The sequence below is a fragment of the Argopecten irradians genome, chromosome 14 (genome assembly GCF_041381155.1).
Source record: "Argopecten irradians isolate NY chromosome 14, Ai_NY, whole genome shotgun sequence".
Lineage (NCBI taxonomy): Eukaryota > Metazoa > Mollusca > Bivalvia > Pectinida > Pectinidae > Argopecten > Argopecten irradians.
In genome coordinates this window covers 9,615,596-9,639,297 of record NC_091147.1, presented here as the reverse complement: position 1 = coordinate 9,639,297, position 23,702 = coordinate 9,615,596, and the positions used below count along the sequence as shown (strand labels likewise).

Sequence of the window (23,702 nt, the reverse complement as noted above, 5' to 3'; positions counted from 1 at the left end):
CTTCTGTCATACAATTTATTTTCAAAAATCAAACTTATTATCGGAGATGAAGCGGGTCAGGAGGTGAGTGGTCGGGTATAAAGAAGTCGACCTTTAATCCGGATAAATGATGCTCGTTATCGACAGAAGATCCCTCTCGAGTACTGTATTATGAAGGACAAGTTCCAATTATTCGGGTAACGCCATCCTTGTATTATAATTTAACAAGGGAAAAGCTTCGCTATAGTTACAGTGGTCATTTTAAAAACATTATAGGAAATCTCTACTCTGGACTTGACCATTTGATGTATGACCAAGGTTCATCTTTAGACCGTTGTGGGGCGGTCAGTCCCACCCTCCCGTGGCTATCCTGTTTGAATGTCCAGTATAACGTTACACCTATCCCTCTACCATCAGGCCCCACGTTATATAAACGTATTCTATAACTATTGAATAATGCCAGTTTAATTATCCGATCACTGGTTTAGTCACCGAAACTATTGTGCCTGAAATCGAAAGCCTTGAAAGGAGAGCTTTATCAATGTTCACAGACACAATGAAAATGAAAATGAAAAAATCGCTGACACTTACAGTGCGATTCTGCGAGGGAAATACACAGTAATCTTTGAACGAGAAGTCAATTTGAAGCCTTTTCTTATTAACTTGACTTAATAAATACTATAAACAGACCTCAACCCACTAGCTTACTGACTTTAAGGCGTGTTTACTCAAGGACGCCAGTGAAAAGATGTCAGAAAGTGTTTAACGTGAATATATTCGATACCTGATGCATTGTTAAATATCTACGTAAGTAAAGGATTGTGTATTCAATGCCAAAGGTGTCAGTTTTGACGTGATGTGAAATACGTAAATACCAAACCAAGAGAAATCTAGAATGAGATCTTATGTGTGAAATTTTTGCATCATCAAAGCCCTGTTACCAACATAAGGCAATTGATTCAGATTTTAGCATCACAAATTTGTGTCCCAATAAGAATTTTTACTTTCTGTACAACATTTCAGAATTGACATTAAATGTAGAACACGACGCATTAAACTGTTAGCTGCATATCTCATTTCCGTTTTGTGAGGTGTAGAATTTCTAGTTTTGGTGAACGGAACATGTGTAAGAGTACAGCTTTATACATTTCTGTTATGTCCAGTCGTGAGAGAAATGAAGAAGGCCTCTCAGAAGGAATATGGTGAGCTTTATATATACACTATATGTTTACCAGAAAACGACAATATGCATCAATTATGCATTAAAAGTGACTAAAGAAAACTGATTGCTGACAATCGGTACCAGCATGCATTTAAAATTTTAAAATTAATATCATGATTTAAGTACGGTGCAGACCTTTTTGTGCTTGTGATTTCAGGGATGGGACAGCTACCATAAGTTGTAGACTAAATGTCAATAAAAAGTAAATCTCGCCGACATCGTGTGCAGTGACGGGACTCGATAAAACTCTGTTTACATTCACCAGGTCTAAACTTGATTTACACTCCAAATAATATGATGCACTTTACGACACAAACATATATAATCATCTGTTTAACATGACACCAAAGTATTAGGGACAAGAGAATCTCTTTTGTCATCAGTAAATGTTATCATCTACAAATCGCGATATTTTCCACGTGATAATAGATATCATAATAACTACCCTACCCCACACCCTACCTGTAATTGACAGAAAGCACAACACCTGATAAAGTATCAGCAACCTTGGCAATTATATCAATTGTCTAAATACACATTGACATATACGATAGCTATCATATTTCCATAAACATTTATGTTCTTTTTCATATTTCGTAAAAAACGATTTGTGATGATTTTCTGTCGATTACCTTAAACAACTGTGAATCAGATAAAACTATATATAATAGGTATTCTTTAACATGCTTTAACAGGTCCCAACATTAAATAGATAATTGTGAAACCGATCCCCTATCGCATTTAATGGTAATTAGACAAACAGTAAAATTTAAACGTTGTTTAACTCCCAACTAAATACAAGATGATCATTTCATTGTTATGCTAATGCAGTAAATATAGAAAACACGTTTAGTTCCAACGCTCTATTTTGTAAATAACACGAGTAAGATGTTATTTAAAGGGACTTATCAAATTCATTTGTCTATTGTAAGTGAATGTGGGAAAATATAGATATAATAGTTTTCCTATTTTCGTATCATTGTCACAATGGACAATCTGCATAATCAGTTTATGCTTCAAAACTCTAATTGCTGATTTTATGGAAATTTCTCAACTTAAAAGCAGAATGTAATCTATTCACAATATCTTTAATTACTTATTGAGTCTTAAAAACTACTTTCTCATCTCGTACCAGCACGTTGTAATTCAACATTGCCAAGTCATCGTGGCGGTATAGTCATAATACTATAATAATAAATTAACCAAGTCCATAGATGCATTGAATATATATCAAATGTAAGTATTTATCGTTCGTATTTCACCTATACTTGAGACAACCTGCCTGTCCTTTGTCGGCCGTCTTCATAAACCGCCGGGTATATTGACATAGGCAGTGAAGTGTATGTATATTGGGGTTATTTTGTTGTACATACGGGCCTTTTATTGTTCGTGACGTAACAGTCTTATAAACCCACTAATCAAATTTACACAGTTGTGACTTCACAGTAGCTCGATTATTGAAATAACTCTCTACTGGCATAACAATAGATAAACTTCATTACCTTACTGGTATATCAAAATAAGTTTCTTTAGACGAAGTAAATATAACCGGCATACATTGTGATCCCGAGAATAGAATATCCCTATCCTTCCTTTCATATCTCGACGTTTTATTGCATTTTTACAACTATAATATATCATCATTTTGAAATCCACAGCTTAAAGTCAATTTTTCATACATGAATAATCACGTGATATTTTCAACAAAAAATCCGTTGTTTGCATCTTTTATAGTAAAACCAGTCAAGTTTGTGAATTTTTTTTATTTTACGGAGAAAATAGAAATGTTTGCCCTAGACCAGCCAGTATTACACCTATAGGTATGAAAGAAAGAAATATAGACTCACCTGACCAGTACTCGAAAAGGACAGTGTTCGAACACCTATTTTAATTTTCGCTTCTCATTCCTAAAATCAGTCGATTCTTTTGTTTATGGTGCATAATATTTATGGTGTGTGTTGACACTTTTCTTTTGCCAATAAGAAAAGTTCGCTTAGCAGTTCCGTAATTTGAATATGAGCAGACGACGTCTAACGGCAAATCACAAAATTGACGATCGCCAAAATAAACAGCATAGCATGAAAAGTTAGAAATATTCTAAAAATATATAATCATGTTAAAATGACAAAAAAAGAAAAACTTCTCTTCTTAAAGAGAAATAACACTTGCAACATGTTTTGGCATGAATAACGAAAAAATGGGATTTTCTCAATTTTGGTTCACTTCCCGCCCGGTTAACACGCGTGTTAATCATGATTTCCTTTCCGGTGTATCACCCAAATAGTTAACTTAGTTTTTTGTCGAATATGAACAGATTGTGGATTTAGAAAATATTTTTGTTGCTGTTTTGAGAAATAGAGATCTAAATATACCAGAATAGGTAGAAAATTTGTCATAAATACTATGTTTATTTTTTTCATTGGGGTGTTCGAGGACTGGTCCCTTCTTACGCAATTTCCGCCATTTTGACAGTGATCTTTGACTCGCTGTCGTAAACAAACCAACACGTGAACTGAATTTTAATTTTGTTGAAAATATTCGTCATAAATCGGTCCTAAGTTACAATAATACAAATATCAAGCATTGCTTACTATTTTAATTTAAACAGCCAAAAACCGTGTTTTTTGTTCGAGCACTGGTCAGGGGAGTCTAGAGGTACTATTTTCGATAAAGTTTGAACTATTTTGAAAATATTCAAGTTGAAATCGAATTCAGTACAGGTATTCTTGAAGGATCCATTTATCCATTTTCGCCCCTTGCTCTCTTACATGCAAATGTATCAATGCCTGATATGAACGAGCTCCTAACACAAAACAGTATCTCTGCTACCTTGGACAAAATTCAAAAATGCATTCATAACTTTTCAGAACCATCCTATAAAAGTGTATTGGAGCGTTTTTGTGGTCAGAATTCAATTATAAAAATACCAGGGCGGAATTCCCCGAGACCTTCAACTTGTTGACGTAGTTATTTGATCGTTTATAACACCACGCGTTTGAAGTAATAGTGTATTTGTAACGTTGAGAATTTAAATGCTGGTTTTATTCCAAATATCGCCAGATCCTTCTCTCAATACAGCTATTTACGCATTTTGCCTAAAATACTTTTCTGGTCCGGTGATTTTAAGACCGGAAGTAATTTCGCGGCCATTATGCCAAGTGTACTTACAGTTACTCACCTACATATGTACTATATATGTTATTTATGTGGTGACCTTGAATGATAATCATAACCTGTGTAGTTACCATGGTTACTATTTCTACATTTCTATCACAAGTATCCGGCGTAGGTGGTCTTTAATTTCCTTGTGATTTGTAATTGACTCCCACACGCTGTGACCTTCTTATTGGATACACACAAAAGGTATTCCTCCATATATGGAATAAGAATGGATATACAAGATGTATAAGAAAACATCTATCCATTTATCAAGGCATAGAAATGGTTGGCTTTTGAAATGAATATATAAATGATGTTCAATATAGGATATCGTATCGCCTAAGTATGTACCGCACCGAATTGAGAAATCACTATGCCTCGTCAATGCTATATGTAAAATGTAACTATTTTTTTTCTATATTTTTTAACTCATGACTTAGGTGAGACCTATGTGTGTGATCTTTAATGCCTAATACTATGAAAAATTTTCTTTGGCTAAGACTTTCAGCATCTGAAGAATTCAAATACGATTTTTCCAGTAATCTCCAACTACTTTCTAAAACATTTTTTTTCTAAATAGTACTTACTAAATAGTACATCCACACTAAGAAAGTTTGTAACACAAGATTGTAATATTGGAAATGTTTTTCATGAACACAACAACTGAACAACCTCGTTTTATCCCATCTACTCGTCTTTATATTGGTCCAATTATGATTTTATAGAATAATTTCTATTTTCGCCTTCCATAACAGTGAACACTTATGATGACGAAATAGAAACAACCGCCCATAGTTCCCGCCTTCCTGTCTCTGAGCAGACGACGTGGCTTCGTCAAAAATGTATTTCCAATTTAACACCTATACAATCAATTAAGTACACATTTAACATAATGACAATATTATAGATCTGAAAAAAAATAGTTTGCATTGAAATATAGCCAAACAAAACTAAGAATGAAGTAGGCTTAAGAGTTAAAAAGTCAATTTCTGATCGACATTCGGCCCACTTGATGTCTGCAATCTACTATGACGTGAATTCTAACCTTATGTAAAATCGATATTTCTCAGTTTAAAATTCCACTTGTAGATACGTTATGTAATGTCAATATGGAGGCCAATTGATACACAAATATTGTATTGATGACGTTGAAGAGTGCGTACTTTAGTACATGTCGTGGTTTGTTTACTTTGTGAAACAAAAATAAATCAATATTAACTTGTAGGACAATATCATGTCTATGGATTTGTGTGTTAGATACGTAATTCGGCATAATCAACTACTTGTCGGGTCGGGAAGACATATCAATTCCAAGGATTTTTGTGAGGTAACAAATATATTGCATTCTCTCTAACTTTAACCAAAACCCAAACTAGTCCGCACTTCTTTCAAACCCCCAACCGGTCCCCATCAAATACCCATCATCACTACCCAAGCTAACGATATCGACTTTACACTAGATTATACCCAACAGACGAGCTCTACTGAACGAGTTGTCGTTTTATAATAATATTTTTTTTTGTAATTTTTATATTTTTCTACGCATTCTAATTGGTTCTATAACCTACATTTCTCTGGACCAGTTAACTATTTCTTTGGCTGTTTTATACAATACACTATAACCGGAAGTACAATAAGAAGTAATACCTTACGGTGAAATGATCTTCAAGTAAAATGACCTTTTACAAGTTCAAAAGATGGACTGGTAATTGTTTTGGTCATTTAGATATAACATTTTCTAAAACACATAAAGGTTGCAACTGTAAGCTTTATTATTTCAAACGAATGTTGTAACCATTTAGTAACCCTGGGATCAAAGGTTCTTTCCTTGGAAGTTTGAGCTCAGATAGTGGCTAGTTTCGTTACATTTTCCATTGAAGTACATCATGTATAATGCTTTGTTTAAGTATAAAGTGCGCGGCATGCAAATAATGATTATAGTGATCCTCAAATCCTTTCACGTGCCCAGGGTCCCCGTTTATGTCCGGGCAGTTCGTGTTAAATGTAGCGGACATTACCGGCAATAAAACACCATATTTGTCCACAATTCAACCGGCCACGCCCTCCTGGCTCCTTACACCGTCCCGTGGACGTCTGCAGTGATAGCACAGAACAATGAGGGTGACAAGACACATCCTTGTGTGATACCTAGTGACAGGTCTACCGTTGTATCCCGCTGGGGACTTTTTTCTTCAAATATTGATTCGGCCACGGTTGTCCGGAGTTTTTGTGTAATTGGAGAAGGTTACAATTTAGTCTGTTTACTCAGCCAAAGGAACATTAGTAATACATTAGTCCAAGTAACAACTAACAAATGATAAATGCTGTTAAATTACTACTAAAATGTCACGCTATTTAGAGTTTTTATCGAATAGCAAGTTATAATATGGGAAAACACGGAATGTAGGACCCATTTCAGAGGTAAATGGGTCTACTCCGGGTACCTCAATGTGGGAATATCTATACCCCAGATAATCGGGGTTCATTGTGGCAAATCATCCCGATAATTGGTTGGAAAGTTACCTGTCTGTTGAACACACTAATGGTAGCTATCATGTCAATGGGTTACTCTTATATAAACCAACCTCTCCTTTTTAGTGTTATTAAAACAAATCAAAATTATTATTTTTGGATCAATTGAAATAAATAATATATCTTGAAGAAAATATAAATGATTAAGGTTATTTTACATTTGCATTAAAAAGAAAGGTTTGTATCTAAATTGTATTATTAAAAATGAAATATCATGGAATGTATATAATTCATGTTAAATTGTTAACAAAGATAATATGATAAATCAATAAGAAAAAATGTCTTTTTTTATCCGGTTCAACTCCATTCTAACTCATGAAAATTCATGAGAACATTTTGAGAGCACTCCATCCCATGTCTTGTGCTGTTGACTCTTAGATGTCATTTTGTTGATCTTTGCCCGTTATTTACAAAACTGAAATAAGACTATTTATGTGTTATAAGTATCCTATGCTCTAGGTGGTCCTTTTATGTGGTACCTGTGACGGACATGTTGTTGATTTGTACCTTATACAGGTATGTTATGGTACGTGTTAACAGCTCCACGCACCTGTAAAAGGTATGTGAAGTCCAATGCAGTTCTAGTGGTACATGGTTATTTATGTTACATAGGGAGAATTAAATCACCCCGCGCTCTCTCATTCTTCATCTGCAGATGTTTGACCTACAAGGAACTGTCATCAATTTCTCCAATCCCGCGGGCAGCTTGTAACAATGGCGCGAAGCTCGAGCTTTAATTCTTTAATCAGCTTTCCTGTTATATACTACACAGGTAAATAATAGAATTATTGGCTGTCAGTTTTCACCTGTACCGATCTCTTACTTACAAATATAAGCCTTAAAATGTGCCAGAACTTATAGTCAATGTTCGCAAACTTAATCCAAATCTTCCGTTATTTTCACAACGACATGTACAAAGTGTTTTTCTTATTCAGTCTTGGTGTCAGACAAGGATCAATATTATCGCTTTATTCGTTATAATTCTGTTCGAGATTAACGAGTTTAATATTCTATTCCTCTTGTAAACATATTCAAACTGCTAAAAAAAAGTTTGAACATGTAAATAAACGACCTTAGAAAGATCAGCAAGTTTATTCGTGTATATCTACAAACCATATATTAAATTTCATTTCCAAGTTCTATAAATTCTCTTATAAACCAGATGGTTTCGCTGATTATTCAATTTAGTTTCACTTTGCTTCGGTAAGCCGAAAATCTGATAACGGGAACTTTTATGCTCCTATTTATATGTATTGAAGAACTGTTTCTATGTAATCGTAAAATCGTTAAAGCCGTAAGATTTACAGCGCCTTTTTGCCCTTCACTGCGTTTAACAATGAAAGAGATCTTATAAAGTATCCCGCCCGAGCTCCTAAAAGTACCTCTCGTCCTAACCAGAAACAGGGATAGGAATACTGATTTAACGCAATGTATTGTATATCAAAACAAGACCCTCTCCCTAACATTGTAAGTCAGTTTACATTAGAAACAGTACCAGCAGAAACGAAAAAATAGATAGGAAGGAAGCAGGTCATGAATGAAAATATGAAATTTGGGATTGGAGTTTATTTCAAAAAGTACAACTAATACCAGAGATTTAAATATAATATACTATTTAAATCTGTGCTAATACGAGTAATTAATCCGGCCAACAATCCTTTTGAATTTTGATCTATTCTTAACAATACTCGTTAAAAGAGGGAGAATAATTAAACGATATACAATAAAATAAAGTGTTTTGCCTCTGTTCCTTTTTCGTCTATTGTTGATGTCAGATTAGAAACTCATTTCTTCATTCTGTCTTCTGTGATTAGGAGCAAGTGTTTGATATCAATAAAATAAGTTGATGGTTCACAACTCTGAAGGTCTATCTACTTGTTTTATTGGTGGTACAAAGACACAAAAAACAGGCTCTTTAATATAACATCGCCATCAGGACATTAAACCCCCCTGTACGCGGTATAAACTATAATTGCATGGACAGTAATATGTCGTAATGTTTATGATTGACACTTTTGCTGTGAGGTAAAGGTCAGTCATGTTTTTGTTCGGTAGCTGTTATTTGGTATTGATCATTTACTTTATTGCCTTTCTAAAATTTATTTTGCATGCAAATTGTATTTTACTTTCAACATCGGCGCCGTTTTACTGTTACATTATACCTGTTATAAAATGTTAAGGCTATGAACTTCAAACAACGCAACGCTTACAGCGAAACACCAAGGAGAGCAAAAGTATAGATGCCTGACTAGGACCAAATCTAACCAGTATTAAAGAGCGAGAAAAAATCACTGCTTGTATAAGCAAAGATTTATAGCAATTAATTCACTTGTCGTATATACATTTCTTAAGTATTTTATTCATTGCCGAGACAATAAACCATGTACTGTTGTTCCGAAGGATAAAGATTTGAGTTTCCTGATGTGATTGTACTACGATAGTACATTAGTATATCTCTTCCAGTGATAGCCGTTCGTCATCAAATATGGATAGCATTTCTATAACGTATCCTAACCGGAAAGACATTAATATTCTCTCTGACTTAAACGGGATTTACAGAGTAAGTTGTGCAATGTAGCAATATGATAAAAGAGCAATGCGATATTAGTTGTTAAATAATGCAGGTTATGACGAGTAGCTGTCATATAAATCAGTGGTGTAATTAAGAAAGAAAGAATCTGGTAAAGAATGAAATGGAAAGGATTTTTGTAGGCTGGACCTGTTGTCAAATCCCCATTGTCAAGAACATCATGACAATTAGATATTATGAAAGGGAAATAAAATGAATGATATATTGGTAATACTAGTATGATACTCTATAGTACTGTATGACTTTGTTATTCATAGAGCATCCTCTATGTACGAGATGCTTTCATATCGTAAAATGTTATTGCTACTACGGTATGCCTGCTATATTTATTCGACAATATAGAGTGTTAGCTAACTGAAGCATACTTTCGAGCACCTTCATTCAGAATAGACCATCGGTCATATTATACAATAAAAAGAACAGTTGAGTAAATAAGTCTAACTCAACAATTGTTCAGCTTTCAGCAAGAAAACCTCCACTAAAATAAACTGGTTTACCTCAACTAAGAGGCTAAACGAAAATACCCCCTAAAGGTGCATTACCCCTGAAGCTATAGTATATTACCCATGGTGCCTCAGTACAATGCCCGTGATGCCACTGTATCCGGACACGTGACTACCATTTACATTAATATTGATAACCGGATTTATTTATGAGAGGACTTAATTCAAACATGTTGATGGAAAGTTCGTAAATAAATAGATACAACAGCATATGTTGATCTACCCATCCATTATGTATTGGCCGTGTCCCTAGCTTGTCCATTAATTCTTGTATCAGAGTGTAAATGGACACCCTGGATCGATTCTCACCTGACACTACTGACCAGGTGTATATTTACCCGCGTGATCAATGGATGAACTGTCGGAAAACTGGACGCAAACATACAGAGTGGACACAAACCTGTGTTCTGTTTTGTATAGCACTGTCGTAGCTAACATATACAACATCGGTGACCAGTTCCAAAAATGATAGGTAATTTCGGGATAAACCCGATTTATTGCGGTTGAACAATTATCAATTGTTGATGATTTGCTCATTTCATCCCTCAGTGAAAGCTGCAATTTCTAATTCAGTCTGAATAGACTACTACTTAAAACATACAACTAAATAAACATGACATTAGTCATTCCCGAATCCCTCGAGAGTACAGAGGTTTCCGAATGACAGCTGTTGCATGAGAGATGTTCCGATATGACCTGTTTATCATGGTGGTATTTTATGGCTGAACTAGAAATCCTATTTTGTTATTTGATTACAAAGATGAAAACCATCGATATCTCTCCAATGACTCTATCAACGTGTCATTTATTCGGTGTCAGCAAACTCGATAATCTGTCCATCAGGTGAATTCACTTTCAAAGGAAATAAACATGTGTCACTGAATATTATTTCTAAACAGAAGCTACAAATGTTTATCATTTCATTTCTTTTGTTTACACGATGAATTTGTTTTATATTAATATCCGTATTCTAGTGGTCTCTTTGTATAGAAGAGTCGACTTTTCATCAACACAAAAACAATATGACAGAATGGTCTTGCTGTCAATTTCTCGATAAAACTTACATACAAAATAGGCATTCGATTTCAGTTTTTTTATTCGATTTATTTTGAATGAAGTCCTTTCTTAATTTTAACATATAACAATAACACTCTCAATATCATTGATAGTTAATACTGTTGGAAGCGTAAGGTTAAAAAGTTCTCCCGAATTATCACAAACATGTCAACAGTACAACTTTCCTTGGTGAAAACTGGCAATTATTCTCAGGTCACAATTACAATATTTCATTGGATTTGCAATAGATGATTTATAGCCCGTAATTAATTTCAATTGAATTACACAAATGTAGATATGCGATAATGAGTCCGTATTTTTTTCCTTATAGTATTTGTCGTTATAGAATTTTGTGATGAAAGTGCTTTTGTGTATGAAATGTCTAATGATACAGAATGTTTACTCGTATATTCATTGAAATGATTGAATCATTTGTATATATATGTAGGTGGTCGCTTTTCAGTAGGAATAACATTTGAAATGTAATTGAACAAAGTATACACACATTGAATTTTCCTTTTTTGTAGTCTTTGTACAACTCCTAAAATGTTTCTATTGTTATGAAAGTCAAAATTATTGTCAGGCTGCCACACACACGAATAACTAATCACAATTAGAAGTGTCGATGGAATTTATTTAAGTATGCAGGTATTGTTCAAAGACACGTGTTTGGGTATTTCGTCAATAAAATGTTTAAAACGGTTGTATTAGGACCGACCCCACACGGGGCTGCTCCCTAACCCTAAAGTGATCGAATTGCGATTGAATTGGTTACGAGGGACTTCGGACATTCATAGCAACACGCGTGCCTGTGTCTAGTCCATCTGTCATTATCAACAACCGAATCTGTCATCTAGCACTGGTCGATATCTATACAATGGTTGCCCGTCAACAGAAAAAAAAGATGAAAATTAAAAGACGTGTTTTTTTCATTTGTTAGCAGATTTACATACAGGTAGAAGGTGACAGATAGGCAGCAGCGAAAGTGATTACTGTCACAAAGGCTTTGTCAACAACCCATTATCTAACACATGATCCCGGCCCTTGTTAAATAAATAAAATGGTCTTCGCCGGAAAGGGGCGTTCAACCGCAATTACGCTGAAAATCAACCCTCCCAAATAGATTTAAATACTCTGCTGTTTTAAAGCATTCGGACATAATGTTATCTCAAATGGACAAAACGTGACAAAGAAGAGATGTTCGGAAATGCTCTTTTGTAATGAGGGTAAGAAAAACACACCACGCGCTGAAAGCAGGAAGCGATTGTTTGACGAACATCTTTGTGACCGGAAAGATCTTAATCTTGAAGGAAAATTGTTAAAACTAAAATTGTTTGTTAATTTGATATGTATTTGACACTACAGACGTGCTGTGTTCTCTTGAAACAAGATTATCAGTGAAATTAAATCCTTTATCTTCAAGGGTGTTGGTCTTCAAACTAAAACAAACACTTCACAGTTTCAAAGGCATGAACAATCGGCGGTTAGAAAATGAGACGAGCCTACGTCGATCATAATGATAAATTATGAAGTATGTGCCAAACATAGATATATCGTTTGTGAGTTGGGGTGTGAAGCCACCTCAGTCCAGCGGTCGCGATCCCGTCAGTGATAACGAGGCTCGGGTTTGACCTCGTCACATTGACGTCGTCACCCTGAATAGACGCGTAGGAATACAACTTTGGCTATTTGTCTCAAACTAACATAGGTATATTACACCATTGTTTGGACTCAATCTGATTATTCTCGGCATTGTTTAAAGTTCTTTATAAAATGATTAGGCAGTTAATATGTATTTCAGTTAATAAGATCATATCGTTTAGTTTAGGAGTAAAATGCTTCAATCATCGTGATTTAGCGTTCTTGGTGGGTATCAGAAGCATACAAACGACTTACTTAGAGCAGTTATACATAGAAAATGAGCATTTGATATTCTCATTTTTTTTAATTTCATGAATATGAAGATTTATGCAAAAATTATAAAACCTGTGTTTGACTGTTAAAAATATCTATACTTCACTATAATGATATGTGGATATATTTATCGTAAATTCAACGCGAATCTTTTCAAGTTGAAGACTGTTTCAGTGTACAGAAATGTGAATAAGATTATTAATTCAATTGCTAGCTTTATACTAATATAATCGGAACTAAAAATAAATAGCCCATTTACCTACATGATTACAGGTACGCATGCACCATCATACCCCACATATAAATTTATTACAAACATTGATTGGCATCGAGTATAATTTTATTATTTATATGCATTCATGTTGGACTTCACCTGGAGACATTAACCGGGGTACATATCAAATAAATCATAGATTCCTTTACACTAGTTTACACATCTAAAACTATTACCAGTCAAATTATGTTGAATCATAAAAAGACAGACCTGTAATAGATTAGCATGCACTGTATCCTCGAACTAAATGCTTACTTCCATAACATATTAGTCGCCTATTTATAATGCTTTCTCTTTTAAGCGTTTTTCCGGACCGTGGTTCGGGGTCGTTGATACACAGTAATTATGTCTTCAAAATCAAACAGTTTTATCAAATGCGAAACAACCGGAGAGCGAATTAAGTGAAATGTCGTTTGGTAAGCATGGCCTTGTCTTTGTCCATTTCTATCTATTTACGCATTATTAGACACAAGACGATGTTTTGGGTTGACATGGTCACAAAAATCATGTAAGATTTACACACACTCGTATTAATGTTATGACTAGACAGAATTAACACCATTTAATTGACTGAAATTGAAATTAGTTTTTGGACGTTTCGTAATAGACATGAGAGAGCTGCAAACAAAGACTGTCTGTCAATATTTACTGACCTATGTCATGTTTCGTGAGGAATAGTTAGACTTGAACACTTCAAATTTGTATGGAACCAGTGACTTACCCAGAGTTGATATTCAAGGGATTCACCGCCCATAACATAATATATTCTTTAAATAGATGAAGGTGGTCATTATTTCAAAGATGTAGATTTAGATAACTAATTGTTGAAGACATTAATCACAGTCTTGAAATACTTTATCTAACAACAATGCGAAAGTTTTACATATGTTGAGGTGTTACAAATCTCTATAAACACTTATTGCGTGTATTATACATATGTATTCAGAACACTGTACACTTAAGTTACTTTTTAATTGATAGATTTTAATAAAGAATTGTTCAACATAATGAAATACATAGTCAATAGTTTATCTATTTAGACGTTTTTCGTCTTTTGATCCTCTAAGCTATAATAGATGTTCGTTAGAGTGTAAAATTTTCTTTTCAAATCTAACCATGCTTTAGGAGATATGGTCATTGTGACATTACTCTATTAGGACAACATTAGAGAGCTCTCCCAAGGGGGACGATTCCGCCCATCAAAAGATTGTTTATGGAATCTTTTCAAATTAAAGAAAATAAATCTCAAAATATTTGAATGGTGACAACAGAACTAACACCTCTCTTAATGGAAAAGTGACAATATTTTGCTTGGTTGGTGTGAAAGTTTGTCGTATATATAAACAAAGCCTGGCCATTGGCATCAGACACATGGCTAATCTATTGTAATCCAGTATAATATACACGGGTATTAATAGCCTTTCCAACGAGCCCCGTTAACTTATTTAATACAATACGCATACATGTAAGTATATTTTCATTCTGGTAACACATGTTTTATTTTGAAGATTTCGTCATGTTGTTTTGTAGTATCGGAATATTTCTGATTGTCAAGTGGTTCTTGAGAAGTAGTCACATTAAACTCGAATCACTCTTGACACCCAAAGTGGTCTGGTTTCATTGTGTTTCTATGTATAGCACGTTCAGAATAATCAAGGGTTATTTGATGTCAAGAGAAAATTTACGCAATAATATAGACGATTATATGATGGTTACATAGACGAAACTGTATCGCAATTATTTCAATAAATATTTCTGGAAAGATCAATCAAGGTATCGTTCGCAGAACTCATTGATACGATTAGAATAAGAAGAATTCAATATACAAAGCTTATTTAACCAATTCCCTATCCTCTATATATATGATTACTGTTTCCAATTGTTGTATTAAAGATGCTCCACCGCCGACATAGCATAAATGATATTCAATATTTGAACAATAATTGGTGTATTATCGTGTATATATATGTCTAATTAACACAAAAAAATAATATAAAATAATTTATTTTGTCTTTGGTGCATGCGTAATCAGTACTTTATTCCATATAGGATATAGTGCCACGGATTTTTTTCGGGATGCAATTAATTATTTTTCATATTTTTAACTTGAAGTAAAATTAGAAGCTCATACTTTTCAATGTTGGTAATGGTGTAAAGTAAGTAACTTTTGTAACTGAAGAAAAATACTAAATCGTCTTCTCCTGTTTTTGATAGTGAAAAGATACTATTTGTCGGCGGTGGAGCATCTTTAACTTTTTTTAGAAATAAATGTCAGAAAATATACCTGGCGATATGTATTGTAACACCAGTGAATACCATAGAAATACTATAGAATATAGAAAATGAGCTGTATGAAGAATGCTTATGATAACAAATAAGAACAATAGGTTTCCATGGCCACTGATGTTCCATGATGTCCCATCAGACTGACGAAGGATGTTCGCGGCAGGAACGGCAGATTATTTACGGTATTTGAAATACATCCGAACTCGAACTTTAAATCATCGTAATAAAAGTCCATTAACTTTCCGTTGCCATTGTTTTATGTATACAAATATCTCAATGAAAAGTAATGGCTTCATTTCCAGACGAATACCCGGTGGGTATGTCATGGTAGTCGATGGAAGTTCAGATAATGTCGGGCAGGGCCGTGTAAGTGACAACATGGCCCCCAGGGCTCACGTGCGTCTTAGTTCAACATAACAGCGACACCTGATCGAAGTAGGTTTCTGACCTATTTAACGGTACTTTCTAATTCTTTAAATGGGTAGCATGAATTGTTAACAACGGGTTGACAATTTACAATATCTGGATTATGAATAGAACTTGATACAATATGGTGCAATGGCTCACAGCCCGGGTTGCGAGAAACATTTTAGTAGTATGCTGTAAAGACTATTAAAGACAATTCGAAATCAACACTTTGTTGGAGATGGAATTTTCCATTGGTATACATCTAGGCATTGTTTTCGGAAATGAATATAGCAGTTATGATGCATTATCATTGGCAAAGTTTATAATAAAATAAACATAATGTCAGTAATGTTAAAAAAAAGATAGCTATAAACATTCATCACATTCCCATTTTAATAATTACAGATCAATGGAGCTAAATTTACAGAATTTCAGCGTCAATGTTGATTACCAGAGTAGTTGAAATTCTGAATATCGACATGTGTTTGGTATACAAACGTGAATGTAAAACACCTTTTGTAAAGAAGTTCAATAGTATCAGTCTCAATATCCCCCAATTGTACTGTGTCAAGTACATCTCAGTTGTTGAGAAGGTGTCAATTTGAAGGACATCATATGGATTTATACTTGGTCTAAGTTTTAGGACACAAGTACTGTTTATCGTCGAGCCGTAAACGTTTGTAATCGAAAATAATATACAGGATTGTGTTCCTCTATGCTAAGATTAATAGTAAAATATCATAATATAATATTTCGAGTATTTATAAGGCCAAATTAGAAGAGAATGTTTCACAATGTGTAGTATGTGAAAATAAACAAATAACTGTTATTTTTGCAATACGTTGCACAGCCAAAACAAAAAAAGTTGTAAAAAGGAAACAATCTTCCTTGGAAGAAAAGAAGCAACATATTTCATACCAGTATATATATACGTCACACCGAAAGAATTAGAGAAGTGATCCACTAAGGGACAACCATATTTACTACGAGACATGATAATCAAGAGGCATCTATACAAGCCATGACAGGCTTCCCTTTGATGCAGCTTTTAGCCAAATTCAGCCAAATATTTCAATACTATGATAATGTGTTAAGAAGTACAGTGATTAGATAAAAAAAAATAACGGTAGAGTCAGAAATGTTCTTTGGTATTGTACAACAGCTGCTATTGGCAACAATCTATGGCCGTCTTAATACGACGGATTCAACGGGTGATCAAATAAAACATGAACGATGATAAAGGTATTGTAAGATGGGTTGTATTAAAACATAAACGATGATAAAGGTATTGTATGATGGGTTGTATTAAAACATAAACGATGATAGAGGTATTGTAAGATGGGTTGTATTAAAACATAAACGATGATAGAGGTATTGTAAGATGGGTTGTATTAAAACATAAACGATGATAGAGGTATTGTAAGATGGGTTGTATTAAAACATAAACGATGATAGAGGTATTGTAAGATGGGTTGTATTAAAACATGAACGATGATAAAGGTATTGTAAGATGGGTTGTATTAAAACATAAACGATGATAGAGGTATTGTATGATGGGTTGTATTAAAACATAAACGATGATAGAGGTATTGTAAGATGGGTTGTATTAAAACATAAACGATGATAGAGGTATTGTAAGATGGGTTGTATTAAAACATAAACGATGATAGAGGTATTGTAAAATGTGTTGTACTAAAACAAACGATGATAGAGGTATTGTAAGATGGGTTGTATTAAAACATAAACGATGATAGAGGTATTGTAAGATGGGTTGTATTAAAACAAACGATGATAGGGGTATTGTAAGATGGGTTGTATTAAAACAAACGATGATAGGGGTATTGTAAGACGGGTTGTATTAAAACATAAACGATGATAGAGGTATTGTAAGATGGGTTGTACTAAAACAAACGATGATAGAGGTATTGTAAGATGGGTTGTATTAAAACATAAACGATGATAGAGGTATTGTAAGATGGGTTGTATTAAAACAAACGATGATAGGGGTATTGTAAGATGGGTTGTATTAAAACAAACGATGATAGGGGTATTGTAAGACGGGTTGTATTAAAACATAAACGATGATAGAGGTATTGTAAGATGGGTTGTACTAAAACAAACGATGATAGGGGTATTGTAAGATGGGTTGTATTAAAACAAACGATGATAGGGGTATTGTAAGACGGGTTGTATTAAAACATAAACGATGATAGGGGTATTGTAAGGTGGGTTGCTTTACTCGTGAATACAGTGCATGGAAATGACACGATACCGTGTGAAGCCCCTATTCTTCGTTATATACACATGTCGTGCAGAATACAATAACCTTCCACCTGTCTTGGGAGGTTTATTTGTTACAGTAACGTTCTGATACATGTTTAATGAAACCCTACAACAAATTCCCCAAATGCAGATTATCTTTTGGAGGAGACCAACGTCGACTCTCCCATAGGATCTGCTTTAAACATCATAGAAATTGGTATTTGTTCTTGGTCATGCGTCTAGAGCCATCAAATTGTTCTAAGACGAGGTGTATCATGCATGGACGGAGGTGTAAAATGACCAGTTGATGCGGTGTTGGTACTGTATTTGATGTCCCTTCACAACCACGGAGAACTTAAAAGTACACTTACACACAAACATGCGGTTATATAGCGATTGTTAACGACTTACCTGTAATAATTCAGAGTCGGTTTGGTTTGACACGACATTCAAACAATAAGAAACGGTGTCGGCCGTCAGGGCAGGTGTAAACATAGGGTACAGAGCATATTTTATATATACGGAACGTGGCAGGATCGATAGGATCCACCCCCTGACCGTCTGTTGACGGGAGGGGACCGTCAGTACCTGGGTGTTTATAAAATATGTATTAGAAAGACATTAATCTTTTGTCTATTGTAACAGTCAAGTCCGGAGCTCGGTCCGTCCCCATTGTCCGGATCTAGAAAACATTTGGGTCAAGTTTGTATTGATTTATACCTGTAGATATTTCGCACCTGTGCATGTATTGTTGTGGTAAATAACGGGACCAGACAGTATAGGCATTAATTATGGGTAAGGTTTCTCTTACATAGATCAAGTTTGTGTGGGTACATCATACGATTAAATGTCTTAGAAACATATATCACGTCTGAACGGGTAAAATGTTCAATGTCGGAACTCACGACATTAAATAAATATGGACAAAGATAAAGATGCCAAACCGTAGTTTCCAATAGAATCTTGACCCCCTTTTTATTACTTTATGTGTCAAAATCACGACGTTGTGTGGAAAAATCCTTCGGTGTTACATCATCTCAAGGTTGTACGAACAATAAACCAAGGTTAAAGTTTGTGAATCTTTAAGGAAAGGACAAAAGATGATATATTTATCGCCGCATATGACATTATGCAACGGTAATTTATTCGAGGCATCTGGACCGTAAAGTAAAAGAGAGCGATATTTTATAACTTATCTCCATATAATAACAGACCCTCACACAGACGAATGCATGTGACCCACATATATAGAACTGGTTGGAAATAAAGTTCTGACTTTAAGGCCAAGACATATGTCCTTGACATTGCATTACGGTACCCCGGTAGAATGGCCAGATCTGTATTTTTAACCAGTTCTGTATTTCTCAGCCACAGTAATTCGCCTACCACATGTGCGGTCTCTTGATACTATGTGCATCAAGTTTCGAACCTTGAGGAGAAATTTAATACCATATTAATGCAAATTCGGTCCCCGATTTTTAAAGCTTGTGGTCGACACAGATTTTTTTCTCTTTTATTTTTATGAGGACCTTGTATAAAACGCCATCTGTGTGCGACGTGAGAGGAGGGGTTGGTGAGCTTGGATAGAAGGGATACATTGGAGAGGAATGGCCATGATGGTACATCGACCTATTTTTATATAGATCACGTGAAATTTAAACTGAAGGAATGATTTCAATGAGATGATGTTAAATGTAGCGTATGATAATTAATGGTCGTACGCCATAGCATTATACAAGAAAGTATTAAGGCTTGTCGATCGCATCCGCGATCAAACGACTCATTGAAACCTATAGCGTGATGTATGTCAGAATACTCCGGACACGTTAGGGAACACATACCTGATAAAGTCGGACAGGTAAAAATACAGGTAGATACATGTTAATAAATAAATATACATTCATTGCTATAAATACTAACTTTAAATGCATATTATATATATATACAGGAACTCTGTTCCAATGCGATGAATGAAGTCATAGTTCGATATAAAGGTTTCCCGTTTCAAGATATGTCAATCAAATACCGATATATCTACGAATTAAAATCGTCGTTGATTGATTTTCAGTTATTGCTAGGATGTATATCTTTATGAGTCATTTTTCGGAAATATACAGTTAAAGAGACTGCATTGAGATCAAGGAAAGATCCTCATTTGAGATAGGTATTTTTATATCTTGCAGTCAATCTATAGTACTTGTGATTCCGACAAGTGAAAACTAATTAAGAATGGCGGTCAGCGTTCCGGAATTTTTACGATCAATTATCAATGACAATCTTGTTCCATATCAGGTCACAGCCTATACTTTTACAATCATTTCTATTTTACACATTTTTATGTTTTGTTACTTAAGTGATGTTTTGATCATCCCGATTTGATAGTGAATAAACAGTCTTGTTCTGGCGTTTAAAAGGAAACGCTATCTGATTAAGATAATGCAATTGTTAATCTTTTGTAAATAGTGGTAAATTGTAAAACGAATTAGTCTGTTACATATCACGATAACCCACCGTGTTAAATATAACACAAATCACATTACACGTAAATCTTAACAACGGAACAAATTATCAAATCTGGGATCTTTTTCCATCAAGTTTTGAATGAGGATAATAACTCATAACTTTTTATCAATACGAGAATTATTTGATATTATGTCACTCGTCGTAAAAAGTTCAGCTCAAATCGTTAAGCTGTAGATACCGAATTCCAGGAGTATTGTTAGCTTACTTGAACATTGATTATAAGCTGATATTGTTTAATATGTCCCTTAGCACATTTTTATATAATGGAACCTGCTATAAAGGACAACTATATAACAGAGTTTTCGTGTCATGGAGATCAAACACAAAAATCTGATTTTTCTCTAAATAAACCACGAAGAAGTATCATAATTTAATCAAAATAATGGAGTTTGTAGACGTAGAAATGACAAGTATTAACGATTTGCCATTATCGGCTGAAACCTGTTACTGTTTACGGATCAGAATTGTACAAGGATCAACTTCTCAATATCATAACCCTAGTGTGTTAATTACTATTATCAAGTGTTTCCCCCTGTGTTATGAATCACACCTTTTGTCACCTGACGATAGTGATCACTTCCCCCTGCCTGACAGATGCTGTTATCAACATCGTATCAAAGGTTTAACACATGTTCAGTTTGTATCTAACAATACAACCGATAGAAAGTTTATAAAGTATGTTCATATTATTTCCTTAACCCAGTCAAAGCAATCCAGTGTTTTGGTGTTGATGGTTTTTATCAAAGTTTCCTTTCACTTCAAATCATCTTCACTAACTAAGGTGCAATTCAAAAATATTAATGGAATTCGAATTGGGACAAAATATGTTATCTAAAGAACAATCATATTCTACACACAAGATAGAACACAATTAAACGTTATTGCTTTCCTAAAAGATATCAGTTGGATATGACTAAAATAATGTTTCAAAGTTATGGTGCTAGAGAGAGCAACATAATGTCGGTCAGTCATTCTTTAAAAAGTCCAAAGTCATTCAAGGACAGGACAATTTTTCGAGTACACCAGGAAAGCATTTTGTCTAAGTATACGATAGCCTTTGTTTTCGATCTATGACCTTGAAGAGTCGCTGTTGTGTCGCTCAACACGAGTGTACGTGTACCAATATTATATAACATGGTGATAAAGTATACATGATGCTGAGGCTGGTAGGCCTGTGGGCCTATACATATTTCTGTAGAGAGAATGACAGGTTCCATGTTATATTGATGAGTGAGTACCAAACGATACAGTAACTACAACGGCTGATCCGGGTGTACAGATATCGCCTTAATCAAATTAGCGGTGATATACAATTGGTTTATTGTCACCAGACTTTAATACATTCACATTACATAGCTGTGCAGGTTGTTGTAATATCATCAAGGTGACCGATGATGTATTTGTAATATTGTAGCCATAAAGAATTGCGAAAAGATAACGATGTTCAAAATATATATAGTAAGCCGGGTACGTATATTCGTTGTAATGATAATGATGTTAATTATGATATATGGAATGTTCAACGTCGTCGTCGACGACAATGATGAGGATGCTGGTGATGATGATAATGATGATGATGGCGGAAGTGAAAATTATTATAACATAACCAATCTAGATAATAATATCTCCTACCCATTGTTACATTGTATTCCTTACCTGTAGTCCCAGAACGGGTACTTGTTCTGTCCATTCCCGGTCCTCTTCTGTCCATACGTCCGTTTTAAGTAAGCGTCCATGTTCACAGTACGTACGTATCCATTAGGGAAGATAAACACCTGTAATGTGTATCCCTGGTAACACGTAGGTATAAAAACACAGAATACATGTCCGTCACTCAGTCCACACTAATACGGGGACATCCCGGTTCCTTACATTAAAACTAATATTTATAAAGAACTGAATACCAGATGACAATGTCACTAGAGATCAAAGGTATGATGTAGATCAATCTTTTTCTTATGTTCTTCGATTTAACGTAATGTTCGTTTAATCTGACGAAGTGACATCCCAGACACTGCGAACGCTAAGATATCCGTGTTACTAAAGAACATCGAAATGCTGTTTTTAAACACCCGCAGTTCTTCATAAACGTCCTTGTTTATGTAAATTAGATAAGTGTTAAATCCTTTTTCCGATTGAATTTTAAATCACACTTTCAATTCGAAAGTCTGGTGACTTTGTATATATAGGATACCTGTATACGTGGTCGCGTAAACTCTCATTTCCTTTTAATCCGAAAGTATAGATAGACCAACTTTGTTTACGTTCAGATGTAGATGTATCGGGTGTCAAACTACCAGGTACCCTGATGGTGCTCTCGTGACCACGTGAAAATAACACAGGTAGGTATAAGTTGTATATACCTCCAGAATCACTGTCTGTGATTTACGTCCTTTATCAGTATTAGTGTATCTACTGTTGAACAGGTACAAACACAACATATAATGTAAAATCCACGTTTGGTATATTTCCACCTGATCACAGTATAACTCGGAGATACACACTCGCTCCGTCACCACGGCCGCTCTCGACTGATACTGACGACCATGCACATTAGGGCAGCTTTAAACCCCAATATACCTGTGTTACCTTAAACACTGTGTGTCGAGTCTACCCACCTGGGCTAAGCGCTATCGATTTGCTATACGTGGTCCAATATACCTCTTGTCAAGTAAAAATATATATTCCTTTACTACTGTACGGGTGTATTATTTACACAATATCATACTTATAAATGTACACTCGTGTTTCTGAATGCTAACATTATCAGCCCAAACACTATTTAGACATAAGCTTATTTCTGCAGTACATATATAGCATGGTTCATAGGAACGATCGCGTTTTCCGTTTCCATTTACATGTATATTGATAAACATCCAAGTGAAAGTGTTATTTGACAGAAATGTGACGTTTCGCTACAGGACGTCGACATTAAGTTTTTTACACGATGTAAAACACTTTAAAAACAGCAGTAACAACGGTTAGAGGATGGTT

The 23,702-nt window shown here is 34.7% G+C and overlaps 1 protein-coding gene across 1 annotated transcript in view; it reads right to left on the bottom strand.

Annotated features, from left to right (window-relative positions):
* LOC138307206 (protein FAM124A-like) overlaps window positions 1-23,323 on the bottom strand; it is a 54,994-nt gene extending 31,671 nt beyond the window's left edge. Inside the window, exon 1 of the mRNA XM_069247841.1 lies at window positions 22,365-23,323. Coding sequence (XP_069103942.1) covers window positions 22,365-22,444 — 80 coding nt within the window. The 5' untranslated portion in view covers window positions 22,445-23,323. The remainder of the gene's footprint in view (window positions 1-22,364) is intronic.
* Between the last annotated feature and the right edge of the window lie 379 nt (window positions 23,324-23,702).